Raw genomic sequence first — 19536 nt, 5'->3', positions numbered from 1 at the left:
GACGAGTTAAAGCAATGTAAAAACAAATGTTGTTATAACGTATTGATAATATCATTTTTTTTTTACAGTGTTGCTACGCAGTTGCTAGAGTGTTCTGGCTGGTTGTTAGGTTGTTGATATGATGATATGAGAAGTTGTGAGGTGGTTAAGTAAAAAAAAAAAAAAAAAACACCCCTGTAGTTAAAACTAAAACCAATAAAAAAAAACACATTTCGGTAACTTTTCATTTAGTTTAGCTTGATGTACTAAAATAACTAAAGTTTTATTCATTTTTATTTCATTTTTAGTTTAATAAAAAAACAAACCAATAGAAATTACAATAATTAAAACTATTAATAAAAACTATAATAGTATTTCAGTTTAAATTATATTCTGGGCCATAGATACGACTGGGAAAATGAAAATTATCATTTTGCCTGGTTTATCATTTGACAGACCAAAAAAAAAAAAAAACTTAAAGGGATAGTTCACCCAAAAATGAAAATTCTGCCATCATTTACTCATCCTCAAGTTGTTAAAAACCTGGATGAATTTCTTTCTTCAGCTGAACACAAAAGAAGATATTTTGAAGAATAACCAAACTATTGACTTTTATGTTTTTTCATAGTTTTTCAAGTTTTCAATAATGGAAGTCAATGGGGTCCATCAACTGTTTGGTTAACAATGATGACAGAATTTTCAATTTTGGGTCTGGTCACAAAGTAATATGTGGCTTGTCTGATGTAGTGTTAAAGCTTACTATTTAGTGTCAATAGTTCACAATAAGACTGACCTCATAATATGGTGGATTTTATAGCAGAAAGAGGGAGAAACAATACAAGAAAATCTCTTTAAACTATCAAACACAAGAAACAAAATATCAGTGTTGTTCGCACATCAGAAATTCTAACCAAAGTCAATCAAAGATGTGCATTTCCTAAACAAACATCAATCCTTTGAATGTTTCTGAATAAAGAAAGTGCTTTATCATTTGGTTGAGGTTTCAAACATCTCCTGCTTCTCATTCCGAGCTGCCTGGATGCCAGTATAATAGAGGGCCATAACCACAAGCATTATGGGTGTTTCGTCAAATATCTTAAGTCCTCTGTTTTGCATTAAGGAGGGACTCAATACAAGCACGTTTGCACTTTACATGCACGTAGATTTTATGTGGAGACAGGAGAATGCTGGTAAGACTAATAGCCTATAAAAAGAAAATAACACATTAGTTTGGCCGTTAAGTTATAATGGTTTTCAGTGTAATTTGGAGCATCTACAGAAATTTTACCTACAATATTCACTCTGCCAGCTACTTCTAGATGAAATTATGCTTTTAAAAAGGCAAAAGCCGGCTAATGAAGGTCATGTTCATGAACATCCACGTTCCTATCCAGCTAGTGTCTTGACCTACTTCCAACATCCAACACTGCTCTATTTCAAAACATAGTGAGCTGCCTACAGAGGCTCTAGGCATGATCCCAAGGTGAAGGCTTTTAAAATAAAATAAAAATCTTACTTATGCTGACTCATAGGACAGGCCTGCCTTGTTTTGGCCATATTATAAGGCAGCATCACATGTATCCTTCTCGGAAAAAGCAAACCAAGAATGTATTGTGAAAAGCCCAGCAAAAAAGTAAATCCATGATGGTGGAAGAAGCGAGATCATTTTTAATGATAAATTATATGCGCACTGTAGCGAGCTCAGCAGCAGACTTCTACCCGACAGTCAAAGCGGCATTACATCACGAAAGTGCGGACTCGTGGAAAGATTGCGAGGGCTTAGGTTCCATCTGGGACAGGGCCTTTGAATTGTGTTTGCATTCTCTGATTGGTGGAGATTTATTCGCAGAATCATGGGTAGTAGGGGTGTAACAATATATCGCAATACAAAATTGACAATATGTATCGTGGATAGTTCACCCAAAATAAAAATTACTGTGTGAGAAAAAATTCAAGTTTTCAGAGTTTTAGTGTCAGTACTACATTAAACTACTTTATATAATGTTGATTATAATGTATAATAATGCAATGGGAGAATATTTGTGGGTCCTGATAATGCCAAATGTCTTATGTTACAAAATAATTCAGAATTTTCAGCTTCAGAATCATGAATATTTTTATTCTGGTGTCACCATTGTCCTTGGGTTACGAGCACCAAGCCTATTAATTTAAACCCACAATGTAATATCAAAGTTAGCATTTTAATCAACAGTAAAAAAAAAAAAAAAAAAAAAAGTTAACCTTTTATCATATGTTTTGGAGTATCGCAATAATATCGTATTGTGAGTTCAGTATCGTGATACTGTATGTATCGAGTCGTGACATGAGGGTATCGTTACACCCCTAATGGGTAGTGTTGTTTTCACCAGGAATTTTGCTGTAAAGCACAATAATTTGAAATAATGTGGTCTGATGGCTTCAACATAAGCTTATGTCATTGATTAACAACCTCATAGCTCACAGTAGGTCTGTCTTTAAAGGTGTATAAGTAATGGTTAAAAATCAATTGCCCTATGGAGAAAATGAATGGGGTTTTTACTTCCAGAACCCGTTTGTTGCATTCTATTGAATCTCCATGTGCTTTCAACTTATGAGGCTCTATTTCAGTAGATACCCAGAAGGCAGTAGACAGTGGGGCCACTACCTAGGTTTTAAAAAAGAGTTAATATGTTTCTCTTACTACTACTAGAAATAGAAAATCTCTTTTAGCTCACCTCTCCTGATGCTGCGGCGCAGTTTACCACAGAGGGCGTCGATTCGCGGCACCTCTGCATTCTCATCCAGAGCTCCAGGGCTCTGCTCAGGGGAGGACGGACTTTGTCCACGGCTAAGGTCAGCAGGGGGCTTGTTATTGTTGTTGTTGGATGGTGGGGGTGAGATGGTGGGGTTGGCAGAGGTTGGGCTGCTGGCTGCAGATAAAGAGGTTGTGGACAGATCCAGGATGCCTACTTTTGAGCTGATAGGGGAATTCAGAGAGAGTTTCCTGGTGCGAACTGGAGAGGAAGTACGGGAGGGGATGGTAAGAGGTGGAGGAGATGAGAACTTGCGACACAGTCTGGGGGATTTGTCATTTACGTGGTCCCCGCTGCGGTTGTTCTGGTTGGTGGCGAAGAAAAGCTCCAGCGATCTGAGTTGTGGAAACAACATTTAAAGATGGGGCATAAATGGCAGAGCAACATTCTCCATACTTGCATGCTCCAAGTACAAGTAACATTCTTGTCAAACGGTGTGTTGGTTGCATTCTACGAGTGAAAACACATATGAAGCATCGTTTGTTGAGGCATGCCTCCTCTGCAGCTTTCAGAGTTTGAGAACAACCGATAAACATTGCAAGATGTGAAATCTGCAATGGATGAAAGCAATTGTGCAAGGGCAGAATCCAGGATTTAATAAAGTCACATAATAGTAACTTCCAAAAAAAAGAAAAGAAAAGGATAAAGACAAACACTCCAAAAAATACAGACAAACAGAGTGGAAAATGTGAGGAGATAAACCAGAAAAATGGACAGAGATGAAATTGAATCGGTAACAGAGAGATGGGTATGTTACTTTGACTGATCCAGTGCCATCTTCCTGATCTTCAGGCTGTAGTCTGGGCAGATGGATGTAATGGACAAGCGGTCAAATGAGTGATACTGGACCCTGTGTGACAGCAAAGTGGGTGGAGTGATGAGGAGGATCAGCGACAATACATTAAACGTCACATCACTCACAATGACACCCTCTGACCACAGACATCGTACACATGCTGTGTTTGCATTCTGCTCAAGAATTTTAAACATTCAACGACAATTGAGGAGGAATTTCTGAGCACTTTCAGGGCTTCTGCGTTTTAGGTACCAAAAGTGCACCACTTGGCAGAACACCTGCTTTTGGAATAGAAAACATTTTTCCATTTCAAAGGACATTCAATCTGAGCTCAAATGTATGCAGATAGATAAATGCACTAGTACTACTCAGGCTCACTCACAGCAGTGGTTTAGATTCATACACCGCACAGAACATTTGAATGTTAAAATATGGTATTATTTTAAAGGGATTAGAAAGGCAGTTTCGTACACTGTGGCCTATGCAAGTTTCCAACGTTCCCTGTCCACACTAAATACAAAACTGCTGTGTAACGCATATATTTACAGCCAGAAAGACATTTCATAGTTATGTGGAGCAGGACCAATGAGCCGGGCTACCCACCGTGATGCAGCAGAATTAGAAACTAAGTAATTAACAAAATGATCTGTTGATTGTTGAGGTTAGGACAAAAATTTAGATTTACATTGAAGGACATAGGTTAGGACAGTTTTTGTATAGATTGTGAAAGATTATGCAGCACCCTGCGCTAGATCAAATGTTTTAAAGCCTGTATAAACGTTAGAATCACTGTGGCTGTCTGTTTTACACAAATTTTTAAAATCCCTTTCATTTCTGGTGTCAAGAGATGTCTTCATGTCTTCAGTGGTAAAAATGGTATTAGAGTTGGTTAGTTTGCCAATTTGAACTTTCCGTTTCAATAAATCGATTCAAAACTCAATTGATTTAACAATTTGTTTGCATCATTACTCAAAAACGTTAACAGAAGTCTCAATGCAATTTTTGTTCATAAGTTACATATATTTTTCAGTAAAAATGTATGTAGGTTAAAAAAGCTGTAATAAATATTTCTTTGAGAACAGTATCACTATACTTTACTTGCAATAAACGTTTGAAATCTACTTGACAACAATGGCTGTTGGTTGAAATGAGGGACTGAAAAAATAGCCATTTAAGTTATATCATACTAAAGAGTTAAAAATTTAGATATATACTGTATTGGACATATAAGGCTGACATCGTTTTTTATTTATTTAATTTTTTAGCTCTAGCGATGACTTTTAACCCTTTGAGAGCTCCATTACCTGACTGGTATGGATGTGAAAGGCTTCTTGTAGATGTCAGCCAGCTTCTCCATGACAACGATGGCAGTGGTGAAGATCCGGTAGGTGTGCAGGAAGGTGTTGAGGAAGTCTATGGAGAGGAAGCGCAGGTCGGTCAGCCTCTCCAGCAGCCTCTCCACGCTGGCGTAGCGGATCTGAGGAACCTTGCAGGAGTTGAGCGTCTTACTGAAGCAAATGTCAACATCATCTTTATGGAGACGCGCATCAGATCTAATGAAGAGCACAACCAAAGCATCTTTACGGTCTGTATGCTGTGCATTTATGTTGATGGTGGATGGAGATGTTATGAAAAACTAGTGGAGATGCACTGATGTCACAGTTGATCTTAATTCTGTTAGCTAACTAGTCCAAATGTAACCTAGATTTGTTGACTAATAATAACAATATAAACATTATTTGTTTTCTACTTTTTAATGGACAATTTTTAGAAGCTTTATGCTAATCCACAAGTAGAATATTTAAATGATTTAAAATATCAAATAAATATTTCATATCTGTATAAAACTCTTTTTTTTTCTTTCCTTTTTTTTTTTTTTTTTTTTTTGCTTAAGGCCCTTTTTGCCAGTTGGACAGTTGCACTGAATTCTTCCTGGACTGGTAGTACCAACATATTTTCCAGAGGGAGGGAAATTAGTCCCGGTTGCATGCCCTCTCTGTCACTCCGATGTTAAGCTTGGACAGACGTGTTTGCACAAATGTAGGGCTTCAGTGCATGTTCACCGTGCTTCCAAAACAAGCTGCTAGCAAGATGCTGTTCTAACTGATCTGCTGAATTTGAAGGTCTGATCATTTCAAAAGTGTAATTTTTGGTCAACTGAAATGTTAATTTTAGTCATTTGGTCTTTTACAAGATGAAAAAAAAAACACTTGTATGTGTACATGGGGTGTTACTGGCCTAAATTTAGTATGAACATGTAGAGGAAGTGCTTCTTTAAGTACAATACACTGACCCACGGCAATAAAAGGTTGACCCACATTGCAAGATATTTAAAATCTTATCAGATTTTTAAAATTTGAGAGACCACAAACATGACGATAAAAATCATAGATTTAATTTTTTATTTTTTTTTCTCTAGTGTGTGGACAGATTCCATTCTCAAACAACCAGAGTCCCGAAATCTCTCATGGTCAAACGAGACTTTAGAGGAAACAAACATGGAGAATGACAGGCAAGAGGAATAACAGTGTAATAGCGATAATAGTGTAGGACTGCTTTTTAGAGAAAATTTGCGGTAAAAATATAAAAAGGTTTGGATGAAGTCGTATTATGCTTCCATCTTCCATCACCTCGCTTTCTGATTTGGTATCGTTTTGTTCAACGTGACAATCTGCAGAGTGTGTTTTCTCCCAAAACAACAGGATTTCTTATTGTAAATATTCAACATGATGGATATGTACGATTTGAGATCGGTGCGGCTCTGACGTTCTTCCAATTCAAGATTCAATCACACACCTCACACCATAAATCTGATAAGATAATTTGTCAAGATAATCAGCACTTTACATAGGATTGATGGAAAGGGGAGAATTGGCCCAAAATCGGCCCGGTTATCTTGTAGTGTGGGTGCCTTAAGACACTTAAGACATGTTTCTTTATAAACGCAGGTCTGACTTACTTAATCATGTGTGGCACTGTGACTTTTGAGTTCTCCTCAAACACGCTGGTCATCAGACCGTTACAGCGGATGTTATCGATGCACTATATTCCAAAGAGCAGAAATTTAAAAAAGAGAGGGATCAAAACAAGGAACACAGTATAGGCAACAACACAATGATTCTAGTCATTAAACACATGGACAAAATGTAATTTCTTTGTGTATATAAGAGACTTGGAGGCGTTCAAGGACAGAGAGACATATCTTGTGGGTTCATCGGTAAGCCAAGTTCCGGCCACAAGTACAAAGTGTTCCCCTCCAGGAACAAGTCTTAACCTCTTGAATATGGTGTGAAGTTTCAGTGAGGTGGTGGTTAGCGGTTTTGTTCCAGTGCTTCTGCATAGCCATAATCATTTTTGTTTTTAAAGGCTACAGGGGATTTGTATGGTTCAGAGCAATTGCACAAACTAAAGATGAGGTGTCAGGCACTGTTATCTGTTATAATTTATATTAATCTGCCTTTGTATGCCTTTAATCAACAGGAGAGTGGAGAGAAACGGGATCGTAGTTGGATATGGGAAATTATTCAAATAAAGCAGGCAACCCATGATTTAACAACCATGCCACAGCACTGACCAAGTTTATCAGTGAGCATATGCAGAATAATGATAATATATTCACTACTGTTCAAAAGTTTGGTGTCAGTAAGATTTTTTTAAAGAAATTAATAGTTTTATTCAGCAAGGATGCAGTGAATTAATCAAAAGTGACATTAAAGACATTTATAATGTTACAAAATACCTGCTATATTGCAAAACATAGTGAGCTGCCTACAGAGGCACCATAGGAATGCTCCAAAGGCGAAGGCTTTTAAAATAAAAAATCTTACTTATGCTGGCTCATAAGATACCTTGTTTTGGCCATATAATAAGGCAGCATCACATGCATCCTTCTTGGAAAAAGAAAACCCAGAATGTATTGTGATAAGCAAAAAACTATGTTTTCAAATAAATGTTGTTCTTTTGAACTTTCTGAAGGATCATGTGACACTGGAATAATAACGCTGAAAATTAAGCTTTGACATCACAGGAATTCATTTCATTTTTAAATATATTAAAATAGGAAACTGTTACTTTAAATTGTAATAATATTTCAAAATTTAACTGATTTTAGTGTATTTTTTTAATAAAAATAAATAAATGCAGCCTTGGTGAGCATAAGGGACTCCTTGCGAAAACATTTCAAACATCTTCCCAACCTCAAACTTTTGAACAGTAGATAACCTTGAAATAACCATGAGCAGTTCAGTGTAAATGTCGAAAAGGAGCTGTTGGTTACAAGTGGCTTCTCTGTTCTCTCACCTGGCTGATGTCGCTGGTCCAGGCCGCTTTCTCCTGACGGGAGGGCGACAGCAGCACTACAGTAAAGGCAGGAGCATCTGAGGGCTCTACCACAATCTTAAAGTCCAGGTGACCAAACACCTGCCCTGAATTCTTAGCTGAAAAAACAACAACAGTAGGTTGCAAATGAACGCGAATCATGCGCAAAATCCAAACTATCAGTCCTATGGGACCACTCAAGATAACAATGGCAATACAAACTAATTGAACTGAAGGGATTTCTTCTTAGGAACACAATAATGATGGTGATGTTTATTAAATAAGCTCTTAGGGACCAAATAAAGGGATCATGAGAAGGTCATTGTGATGCAGTTTTGAATTAGCCCATGCGTCTCTTTCTGTACCCTCAAGTGGATAATCAATCCATGACAATTATCATCTCTGCCCATTTGACATTTAAACAGCAGGCAGTTTTCACTCTTTCCTGACCTGTTTATAACAGTTAATTAACCAGCACTATATAAATAATGGCCAATATATAACTAATGATGCATGTCTCCAATCATCTGTGCTGATGTGTTTGAAAATGTGCATGAAAGAAACAGGCTCACCATCCTCGTCATTGGCGTCAGGCTCCTCGATTAGAGTGCACTCGATCAGGGACAACACACCACCTTGCTGCCAGAGTCAAACCATTAAGATGAGAGGTTAATCACAAAGGGAGAGTTTCCTGATATTGATGGTTTGTTAGAATAATGGATTTGTGATGGATCTGAATGTACAATGACATTTCAGTTGTGTTTTCCTAAAGCCTTTGTATTGCTTGCTTATAACTCTCATTTTGCTTTGGTGATCACCAAAGAATTATTCAACTGGCAAACAAAAACGAGGTGTTGTTGAATTTGAGAAATTGACCTGATACTAGTTTTACAACTAGAGTGTAAATTGAGGCTTATGAGGAAATTCAGTTTCAGAAATTGTGCCTGTGGATCGACCCGGTCAATTAAAAAAGAACAAATGAGAAGTGTTATGCAATAATATGCGCATGGGCTGCATCATTACAATTATCAAATATTTGCTTCTGGGTTTCTAGGTTAGTGATCATCAGGGGTTAGTTTCACAAAAGACAGAGAGGATGACATTTTTGACTAGTGTGCTGTAAATGTCGTTTTCTCTCGGGTTGCATTTACTCTGTGTGCATGTGCGTACTTTGAGCAGGTGAAGTTTGCCTCCCGAGCTGCGTGTGCAGATAAGGAAGTGCTTGGTGAAGAGGAAGCACTGTCTCTCTCCTTCTTTTTTAAGCGAGAGAGAGCCTAGTCGCACCTTACTGAGCTTCCCTCTCTCCACTGAAGGCAACTGGATCAAAGAGCCTAAGAAAAAGAAATGGAAAATGTGAAAGAGAGTGGCACGTCAAGTTGAGACAACAGAGCCACAGCAGCACACATGATAAATGAAGATCAAAGACACTTTTACCACTGAACAAAAGACTACAAGAAGAAAAGGAAACATGGCAGATTTTCAATCAGGACATGGAGTGAAAAAAATCATAAGAAATCAAATTCAGATCTCATAAGCCACAGTCCAGGAAATTCCTACTAAGACAAATTCGTCAGGATTCTGTCACTTCGGTCTAGTTAATTCTTAGTTTGGTGCAGTTTTGTGTTCACTCGAGTCGTGCGCTCTTTCGTCCACGTGTGATGTTGTATGTGCGTATCCCAGCACTTCGGTCTAGTTTGGTTTTGTTTAGTATCTATGTCTATGACACTATGACGTGTCATCAAAGTACCACGCGAGCGATTCGAGGGCAGACAGCTAACTTAGTTATAATAATTCCAATAATTCTATTATTATTTTTATTATTATTATCATTATTATTATTATATGAACTTGGAAAGATGTCATTTAAATTCATTCTAATTTAAACAGGTTCAAAATTACCATTTTAATGTTTTCCCCTGGCAACTTTTTTAAGGTATCCTAATAAATTCATTTTGCTTATATGAAAGCTCATAGGTTAACATTTCAAGAGGACAAAAACATTTTTGCTGTAGACACATTTTAAATGCTGAAGAGATTCCAGCTTTCCAGAGAAGCAAGTATTTGTCCTTATATTTTATTTATTTTTTATTATTGCTCAAAAATAAACATTCTGGAGAGATAAAGCATGTGTATATAAACTGTAGCAGTGAACAATGCATCATCAACAAGAAGAACAATTATCAATGCATGAATGAATGATTTTTTTTTATTATATTACTGTATGTGGATAGAGACAACTCAAACAGTCAAATAAATGGTCGCTGTTGCTTATATATTTTGAAATCAGAAACTCACATTGACTTCAGGTCGCTTTGTCACACTGCAGATTGCTGTTTGTATGAATGACCTTTTAAAATGAAATGTCTATTTTATTTCTGCTGTGCCTTTGAGGAACACCCTGTTAAATGTGAAAAAGGAAACTTATTTTCTGTCCCAATATAGTGTTTAACTCCCCCATCGTTCAATAATGACCTTTTTGCAAATCCTGTATAGGCTTTATGCTGAACGTCACATGATCAAACAGGCAAACAGATCTTATCGCATCCGCTTGTTGTAGAAAGTGTTAACAGCAATACGAACTGACGATAATATCTATTGACTTTTAAGGTAATCAGCAAACCTAGTTAGTTATTTCTATTGTTGGCCTTTCATAAAATTTTAATATCCATTTTTTAATTTCTAATATTAGTGAGAAGAAGAAAAATAAAAAACTTTTAGATATCAATCTGCGTATATGATGGACATTGGTTACGCTCATCTTTGGTAGCTCCTCTGAAGGCATCTCGAGTAACAAAGCATATACAAAAGACCTGAAGACCTGTTTGACAGAATATGTTGGCTGCGCATTGCTGACGGGAATCAGTATCCTATATGATTTGAGCTGATGAGATATATATAAACCAGACAGAAAGAATAAGGGTACCTCACAAATTCGTTTGCCCATATAATCTATTAGCCTGGTAATACCAAACTCTGCTACTTCGCTTTGCTTCGTAGACAGAGTCTGGAATGGCATAATAGAGAAGTGTTTTCTCTCTCGCGGGGGGTCGCTTGTCTGAAGTTTAAAATCATTGGTTACCCGTAAGCCAATCACATGACGTTTGGTTATGTCGTGTGTTATGCGCATGCTCAGCCGCATCTAACTTCCACTGTAAACACATGTATGATGCGAAAACAAAACCATCGAGCGAAATACCGGAATAAACATGGCTGTGAACGACTTTTGCAGATTATGTGAAGTAAATCTACGCATCCACGGTACAATCAGCATCTACGTCATGGCTCTCAGCCCGCCCTCTGTTCGTTGATTGGCCCGGCCGTCCGAAGGCCGCTGGAAAACTGAAAGATAGGCTGCTATCTCAGACTGACTACAGAAGCGAAATGAAATTGAGCGGAAGTAGGAAGTCTGACGTAGTCAGGCTAATAATCTATAAGCTATTAGGGTTAAACATATTTGGCTTGCTGTCTGCAGTGGAGGAGCTCAAGGAAGCAGCTTTAACTCTAGCTTAGATATATCCCCCAGTGGGATTACTAATGCTTGGAAGATGAGTCTAGTAGGAAGATGCCTAAATTATGTTGGTGAAGTTGGGGAGGTGGAGGGATGCCAAAACAGCGGATGCCGGAGCAAGGTGAGCGGCTGCTTATATGCTCCAGACGTTAAATGAAAGATTAGATGGGTTCATTCCTCCAGTAATTAGGAAATTGCACTTGTTATAAAAATAAACTTAAGCCACTCTTTTATAATGTGGGGATCCTGCAGAAAGAATGCATTACGGAAGTAAAATGCTTTCTGAATGATATTTCATATTGTCTTGAGCTGAAGTCATAATAATGATAAATCCTCTCACACGGACTCATGGGGCTTTGGGTTTTAAAAATATGAGAAGAACCAAATGAAATGTCAACAACAGAAATTGCTTTCCCTGTCACTCATTCTACAAAAAAAACATGAACTATGAACTATCATTGTGAAATGATGTCATTTCCTATTCCACACATTCCATGCAGAGACCCCCCAACTCGTTATTCCTGGTTTTCCTCTTCTCTGTTACAGTGCTGGATTCTAATACATTATAAAACACCCGACTGAAAACATCAAACACTCTGTCAATCCTGGAGACAATACCGTCCAATTCTAAAACTATGAATTATTCAGAAGCCGAGGGGATCAAACCAAATCTGTCGCTGTCACTCAGGTGCTGCTTCTGCTTAAGGGTGTCAGGTATGTGGCAGCTTGAAGTGTTAACAACTCACCTTGTCTCACAAACGTCTGGCTGGTGTCAAGGAGGATGTCACAGCCCTCCACGATCATGCGCTCAATAGCCAGGTTCTTACGGATGTTTTCTGTGTCACTCACTTCATCGTGCATCACCCTGGAACAATGCGAACATGACACTTGTGTCACAGATGAAAAAGTGAGAAATTCCCCCTATTACTTTTTGCCACTTTGATAAGAAGTGTCAGGATATAAGTAGCACTTAAAAGTGTAAGTGCAACGTATTTACAACTACTACAAAATGTAAAAAAAAAAAAAAAACAGTCAGGGGGGAAATCACTAAGCTAAAGCTACTTGCAAGCACTGTCTGCATTGTTTTGACATAGTATTCACTAAAGGAATTCAAATAAATCAATTACAATTTAATTGTGATTCAAAATGTAATGTACTTTATGTCTATAAATGCATGATTTAAAAGGCATTCTGATGATCATCGACTGTTGCCATGATCAATATGTTCTCTTTTCAATGAATTTTCATTGCTTTTCCACAGCAGAATAAGCGCAGTGTTATTTGCAGCAGGCAAATAGTGCTGTTTTGTGAATAAGGCAAAATCTCTAATGATTTTACATAGAAAGGGGCGTGTTTGTGCTGAGAAAAATTACCTAATACTATTGGCACAATGCTATTTCGATGCATTAAAGGTATAGTTCACCCAAAAAATTAAGATTCTATAATTATTTACTCACCCTCATGTCGTTCTAAATTGATTTCCCCCTCCCCCCATACAATGGAAGTCAATGGTAACCAAAATCTTATTTTGTGTGCAGCAGAAAAAGTCATACAGGTTTGGAACGACATTAAGTTGAGTAAATGATGAGAGAATTTTCATTTTTGGGTACGTTTAAATGTATGGTTACATTGGATTATGGTGGTTAGTGAAAAAGAAAAAGGGTTTTCTGCACTGAAATATACAATGTGCAACTTTTTAGTGAATTCACCTCAGGGTGCTATTCTCACCTGGAGAGTTCCTCCAATTTGGACTTGGCAAATTCTAGACTTTTCCTTTCCACATGCTCATGAGGTGTATGAGCCAGTAGCTCATGGAGAGTGATGATATAACGAGGGATCTGTCAATCAATCGTACAAAGAGAGAAACACTGTAAAGAGTGAAAATGTACAAAGAAAGTGAGAGAATCTGCGCCCACAGAATGTCGGTCCATCAATCAACCAAGGTTTAAACATCCTTTGCTGCATATCTGTGTGTTACTTACATATTGTGGCTAATTTGATAATGCTTTCATCCATTTCACTCCATTTAATTCTACAGATTTGACCCCAAAATTTCCTTAAAAAAAGTCTACAGATTCTGTCTGGAAGCTGATTGCCTCAAATGTTTGAGGAATTGAGATACATAAGGTTTCCACAAGTGATAAATGAGGCTCTTTATAAGGGAGTTTGAAGAGTTCGCTCAAATGGTTTATGGAAAACACATTTCTTGTTTGTAGAAACACAAGCAGGCAATTCCCAGTGGCATTTCAAATTAATTGAACAAATCAAGCTCTTCAATGATCCGGCTAGAATTAAATAAGACACTAATGAGAGTACGAGAGCAGCACCTGAAACATGGGGTACGTGAGGAAGGTTTCCAGCATCCTTCCCTCACACGCAGCGTTTGATTCATACTGCTTCAGGAGTTTGTCAAAGTCCCGGTTCTGCTTACAGTTGGCCAGAACCTGAAGACTGTACTGGTGGTTCCTCACGAACTCCTGATAGATGTTGAGCATTGGCAGCAAGATATCAAAGAGATCCGCTAAAAAGGAGAACACAAAGTCAAAGTCATTAAAAATGTATTCTTTTATTCACAGCAGCGCTTGCTTGAAAATTCTTATCTGGGGTTTAGGATGTTGGCGGGTTTTTTGTCTGGCTACCATTGTTGCAGACGTGTGTGTGTCTGTATACGGTGAGATAGGAGAAAATCAGGCGCCACTGACGGGTTTGATTGAGATGCTGTGCGTCAGCGGAAACAGCTTGTCCTTGATGTTAGTGTCACCCTGCAATGTGCTGTCTTTGTCGGTGGGATGTTCTGAATAGCTTTTCCTGAGTGCGGTAATTAGCTTTTCTGAGAGATAAAACGTAACGATCATGACATACCTAGAACCAGTGTAGGCCAGTTTGCTATCCTCGCCTTCAATCCTTGATGGAATATTTCATGCAGAAACATGATTGTCTCACTGAGGACAAAAAGAAGAAGAAGAGTATATCAATACAACAGCCCTTTCAAAATAAGGAGTTAAATATCACACAAATCTGATTATTTCATGGTACCAGGGTAAAAACTTAACATTCACTTTGTGCCAAAGGCAAATAAAATAAAAATCTCTCACCAGTAAGCATCACTAGGATGTTTTATTTAGGTTTAAAAATAACATAATCAGTACATCTGAATGAGATGTTTCAAAAACAGTGAAAAATACAACCAGTCCATGTTACATTAGGAACATTATTTGTTCAAATTATGATAACTGTACATTTTTAAACTATTTTTTTCTAATAAGAATGATGATCATCTACTAAAAATGGCAGGTGTCATCTTCTAAATGACTTTGAAAAAATGTACTTTGAAACCTGGTAATATAACTTACTATTTCTGTGTCGCAGAAGGATGTGGATGGATTGTCCAAACCAACATGCAAACAAGCTGTCACACCATGCAGTGATTATGTGTCAACGCTGAGGCTCTCTTGTATACATATGTTGCAACGCAAGTTCATTGGAAAAACGTGCCTGTGGCGTTTAATGCTTCTTGCACATTTCGCTACACTTTCAAAGTAAAATGTCTGGTGAGTGGCACTAAAAGAGTGTTCAGTTTCATCCATATCAGGATGAATGTGAATCTGGCAACATTTTATTATGCTGGTTGTTGTATATCACGTCAGTTCAGAAAAGATATGTCCAGTGAGTGGTTGCGTTCAAAAATAACATACCACCTACGCTAAACCTTCCCCTAAACCTAACGGATAGCGTTAACAAAAGCAAACGTGAGATTCACATTTTCTGAAGCAACCATACCATTTTTGCTTACTTGCGCAAGTTTTTGAACTCTTTTATCATGACTTGATTAAGTGTTCTGTATCGCAATGTTCGCAATGCAATGTTTACTACATCAGTGGAGCTGGTTATACAATGCAAACATCACAATGTATTTGTTTGTTTGTTTTTAAAAATGCACTATGGTCAGTGGCGGCTCCAGACAATTTTGATTGGGGGGGCAATGGGGGGTTCTGGTCATTTCAAGAGGGGGTCTCATGAAAACCAACAAAAAATACAATTGACCCGGCTAATAACTGCATATTACTGCTACTAAACAACAAAAACAACAGAGCATATAAACTACTTTGTTTTTAATTAATTAATCAATTGCAGTTTGCAAACAATATGCTCGACTTTAATTGCCATAGCCACACCCATGACAGAAAACATATTTACAAAATAGTAGGCCTATCTATTCTCTATGGAAGCTTGCTTCCGCCACTGAATAATAAATAAATAATAATTATTGCGATTTTTTCTCTCACAATTCTGACTTTTTTTCTCACAATTGCGATACATCAAGTCAAAATTGTGACTTTTTTCTAAGAATTGCGAAATATGAAGTCAGAATTGTGAGATATAAAGTCATAATTCTGAGAAATAAAGTCGCAATTGGGAGATATAAAGTTAGAATTGCATGATATAAAGTCGCAATTGCGTGTTATAAAGTCAGAATTGTGAGATATTTACTATTCTGAGGTAAAAAAAAAATAAAATAAAAAAAAAAGTCCGTCTTTTTTTTCCTTAGAATTGGACTTTAGGCTATATCTCACAATTGTGAGTTTATATCTCACAATTCTGAGAAAAGATGTCAGAATTGTGAGATATAAACTCGCAATTATTTGTTATAAAGTCAGAATTGCGTGATATAAAGTCGCACTTGCGAGAAAAAAAATATGAATTCTGACTTTAAGACGCAATAGTGACTTTATTTCATGCAATTCTGACTTTATATCTCGCAATTCTGAGAAATAAAGACACAAAAGATAAAAAGTCGCAATTATCTTTTAAAATGTTTTATTCTGTGGTGAAAACAAGCTTCCATAATTCTCATACTCTCACCACCTTTTGATTGCCCTACTTCTGTCCAGTTTCCCCCTGGCATCTTCTCTGCTCCTCTTTTGTCCAGAAAAGCGATCCATTTTTAGCTTCAAGCTGTAGCTGTAGCAGCTCTTGCGGGCTCGCGGCAACGCTTTGAACGCAATGATGCAAGGCGCAATGACGTTCATGGGGCGCCGCAGTGATTCTTATGTTTATATTTTTTTATATGTCGAATAAATTATTAATTATTATTGTTCTGCGTAGTTTGAAGAGAAACATTTTTAAATCTTTATCCCAGGTATATATATTTTTTAATCAGGAAGGGGGTGGGGGGGGGGTCAAATGGGGGGGCAAGGCGTTTTTTGGGAGGGTCCCCCCCAAGACCCCCCCTGGCGCCGCCGGTGACTATGGTAAAAGTGTAATGTGTATGTATCACTTTAAAAAGCAGCAAAGAGTTATACATTTATTATGAAACAAAAGGCAAAAAAACTATTATGTACATAGTTTAGTCAGATTCAGTGTCTACTCAGAGCATCTTGTCTTGTCTCTGGTCTTCATTAAATGAAGCAACTCTTGTCACTATCCAGCAATAGTCTGCACGCATTGATGGGCTCCATTTGCTCCATTTGAAGTTATCTGCAGTTCACACAAGTACACGGTATCTCTGCTCACTTTGGCTAAACAGAAATGAGTCCAAAATCAAACCCTGACAAATGAGAGAGCACCACTCTGTATGACAGAGGAGCAAAAAAAAAAGAGTTTTCTGAGAGCTCCTACTTGTACCACGTGACCGCTGTACCACCTGACCACTGCAGATTAATTTAGCTTATAGAGTTAATAACTCAGAATATAATGTGACATTTTGTCAGCTCGAGACTACGGTAATTACGATATGGCATGAACGCAGCATAAACTCTGCAGGGCTGTGGCCCTCCAGAAATTGAGTTTTGCACCCCTGCTGTATGATTTCTAGAGCTGATAAAGCGCAATTGGTGATATAAGTTTTATTAAGATTGCATCATCCATGACTTTTACGAATAAGATGTATGTATGATGCAATACCAGCTTCAGATTGCATCATTCATTGTTTTGCCTAAAAAGCAAGTACCACCTAGTCATCAATTTATTCATAGATCCATTCAAAGATGTATTTTAGTCATTTCTGGTTTAAATTGAGATTAATTGCCTTCATTACTCCCTTATCCTCCACCATTCACAAGTCAAGGGTCCTATAACCAATAGTATATCTTGAAAATTAGAGCCAATCAACAATTTTAAGAGTGATTTTTGTTCTCAGTGACTCAGAATTAGTTTGACTACATCTATTTCAGAAGAAATTTGGCTGTAGACCAGAGTAATCTGCCCCTGTAATCATGATGTGCGTGAAAAGGAATAAAGGTTGTTGTTGTTTTACTTCCCCTAGTGCAGGAGTGTCAAAACCGTTTATCCTGCAGAGTTTAGCTCCAACACTAATTAAAAACACCTGAATCAGCTAATAAAGGTCATGCAAGTGTTGCTGGAGATGGTTGGAGATCATGGCTGTTTCTCAATTCCAAGAACGCAAAGAACGGATTTGCCACTTCAAGTGTCCGCCCGCAGTGTCTTCTGGGATTTCTAACGGTTTGATCCTCTCAAGTCTGCATTCGCTGCATCCTCAATATCAGGAACACATCCAGGTACTTTCATGTGTCCTCTGTTCTTGTGTTCTTGAGTACTGGAATTGAATATCGATAGTTGATGAAATGAAAACACAAGGATGCAAAATTTGCAGGGTTTTGTCCCTCCAGGAGGAGGATTGGACACCTCTACTTGTCACATGTCTGTCCTGTCTTGTTCTGCACTTGGGTGTCTGTTATGTTGAGCCATGTGCTTGTGTCATTGTTAGCCCCGCCCTACTTGTTATCTGATTATTGTTTGAATTCTCCCACCTGTTCCCCCTGATTAGTTTCCCTTTATTAGTTCCCTCTTGTTTGCAGTCTGTGTGGATCGTTGTCTCTGTTTCCCCCATGTTATGTTCTTGAGTTTTTGGCCTGTCTTGCTTTCCCCCACGAGGGAGTTTTTTGGTCTGTTCTTGTTTATTATTTTTTAAATAAATTCCTTTCCTGCAAGTGAATCCTCGCTTTCCTTGACTACCATGACAGAACGATCCACCACAATGAGGATTCAGCAGAAGGATTCCTGCCCTCACCTTAGGCGCATCATGAGAGTCAGCAACTTGGTTTCTCTTCGACAGCAGGGGACCAGGATGAAGGATTTCGCCCTGAGATTCAGCGCGGCAGCAGAGGGACTCGGGCTTGGGGATATAGTCCTTAAGGACTTATTTAATGTTTGTTTGGACGATCCCTTGCCTCGATGGGAGATGAAGGGGCTGGAGATTTTAGACTTTCCGAGGTTCACTAAGTATCTCCACTATCGTGCTCGGTGGGATACATCGGACCCGCCTGCATCGCCGCTGCCCAGCCCAGAGAATGCATCGCCGCTGCCCAGCCCAGAGAATGCATCGCCGCTGCCCAGCCCAGAGAATGCATCGCCGCTGCCCAGCCCAGAGAATGCATCGCCGCTGCCCAGCCCAGAGAATGCATCGCCGCTGCCCAGCCCAGAGAATGCATCGCCGCTGCCTAGCCCAGAGCTCCATCCACCATTAATTCCGTCCAGACCTGAACCTGCACCTCACCATCGAAGACGGCGGAGGAGGAGGAAGACCTCCGGCCTCCCCAATGTCCCGGAGGATTCCGTTGCGGAGGAGCCAGAGACTGTTCACGTCACGTCTGCCCAGCCAGAGACTGTTCACGTCACATCTGCCCAGCCAGAGACTGTTCACGTCACGTCTGCCCAGCCAGAGACTGTTCACGTCACGTCTGCCCAGCCAGAGACTGTTCACGTCACGTCTGCCCAGCCAGAGACTGTTCACGTCACGTCTGCCCAGCCAGAGACTGTTCACGTCACGTCTGCCCAGCCAGAGACTGTTCACGTCACGTCTGCCCAGCCAGAGACTGTTCACGTCACGTCTGCCCAGCCAGAGACTGTTCACGTCACGTCTGCCCAGCCAGAGACTGTTCACGTCACGTCTGCCCAGTCAGAGACTGTTCACGTCACGTCTGCCCAGTCAGAGACTGTTCATGTCACGTCTGCCCAGCCAGAGACTGTTCACGTCACGTCTATCCAGCCGGAGCCTGGTCACGTCACGCCTGCCGAGCCTGTGTCTTCGGACAAGATGGCCGCCGCCGAGAGTGTTCCCGTCACGTCTGCCGAGCCTGTGTCTTCAGACAAGATGGCCGCTACCGAGAGTGTTCCCGTCACGT

General features: G+C 39.0%; 1 protein-coding gene across 3 annotated transcripts in view; it reads right to left on the bottom strand.

The window, feature by feature from the left end:
* The window catches only part of rasgrf2b (Ras protein-specific guanine nucleotide-releasing factor 2b), a 73600-nt gene that overhangs the window by 19773 nt on the left and 34291 nt on the right, over positions 1–19536 (bottom strand). For all 3 annotated transcript variants that reach the window (XM_081366866.1, XM_081366864.1, XM_081366865.1), the window contains 11 exons: positions 14255–14334; positions 13720–13913; positions 13121–13230; positions 12139–12257; positions 9055–9215; positions 8457–8523; positions 7867–8003; positions 6527–6609; positions 4872–5120; positions 3529–3621; positions 2694–3106 (listed from right to left, as the gene is read on the bottom strand). In XM_081366866.1, coding sequence (XP_081222992.1) covers positions 2694–3106; positions 3529–3621; positions 4872–5120; positions 6527–6609; positions 7867–8003; positions 8457–8523; positions 9055–9215; positions 12139–12257; positions 13121–13230; positions 13720–13913; positions 14255–14334 — 1706 coding nt within the window. The remainder of the gene's footprint in view (positions 1–2693; positions 3107–3528; positions 3622–4871; positions 5121–6526; positions 6610–7866; positions 8004–8456; positions 8524–9054; positions 9216–12138; positions 12258–13120; positions 13231–13719; positions 13914–14254; positions 14335–19536) is intronic.

This window comes from Scardinius erythrophthalmus (assembly GCF_964197995.2).
Source record: "Scardinius erythrophthalmus genome assembly, chromosome: 5".
NCBI classification, from domain to species: Eukaryota; Metazoa; Chordata; class Actinopteri; order Cypriniformes; family Leuciscidae; genus Scardinius; species Scardinius erythrophthalmus.
The sequence above is the reverse complement of the archived record's forward strand: the minus strand, read 5'-3'. Positions and strand labels throughout refer to the sequence as shown.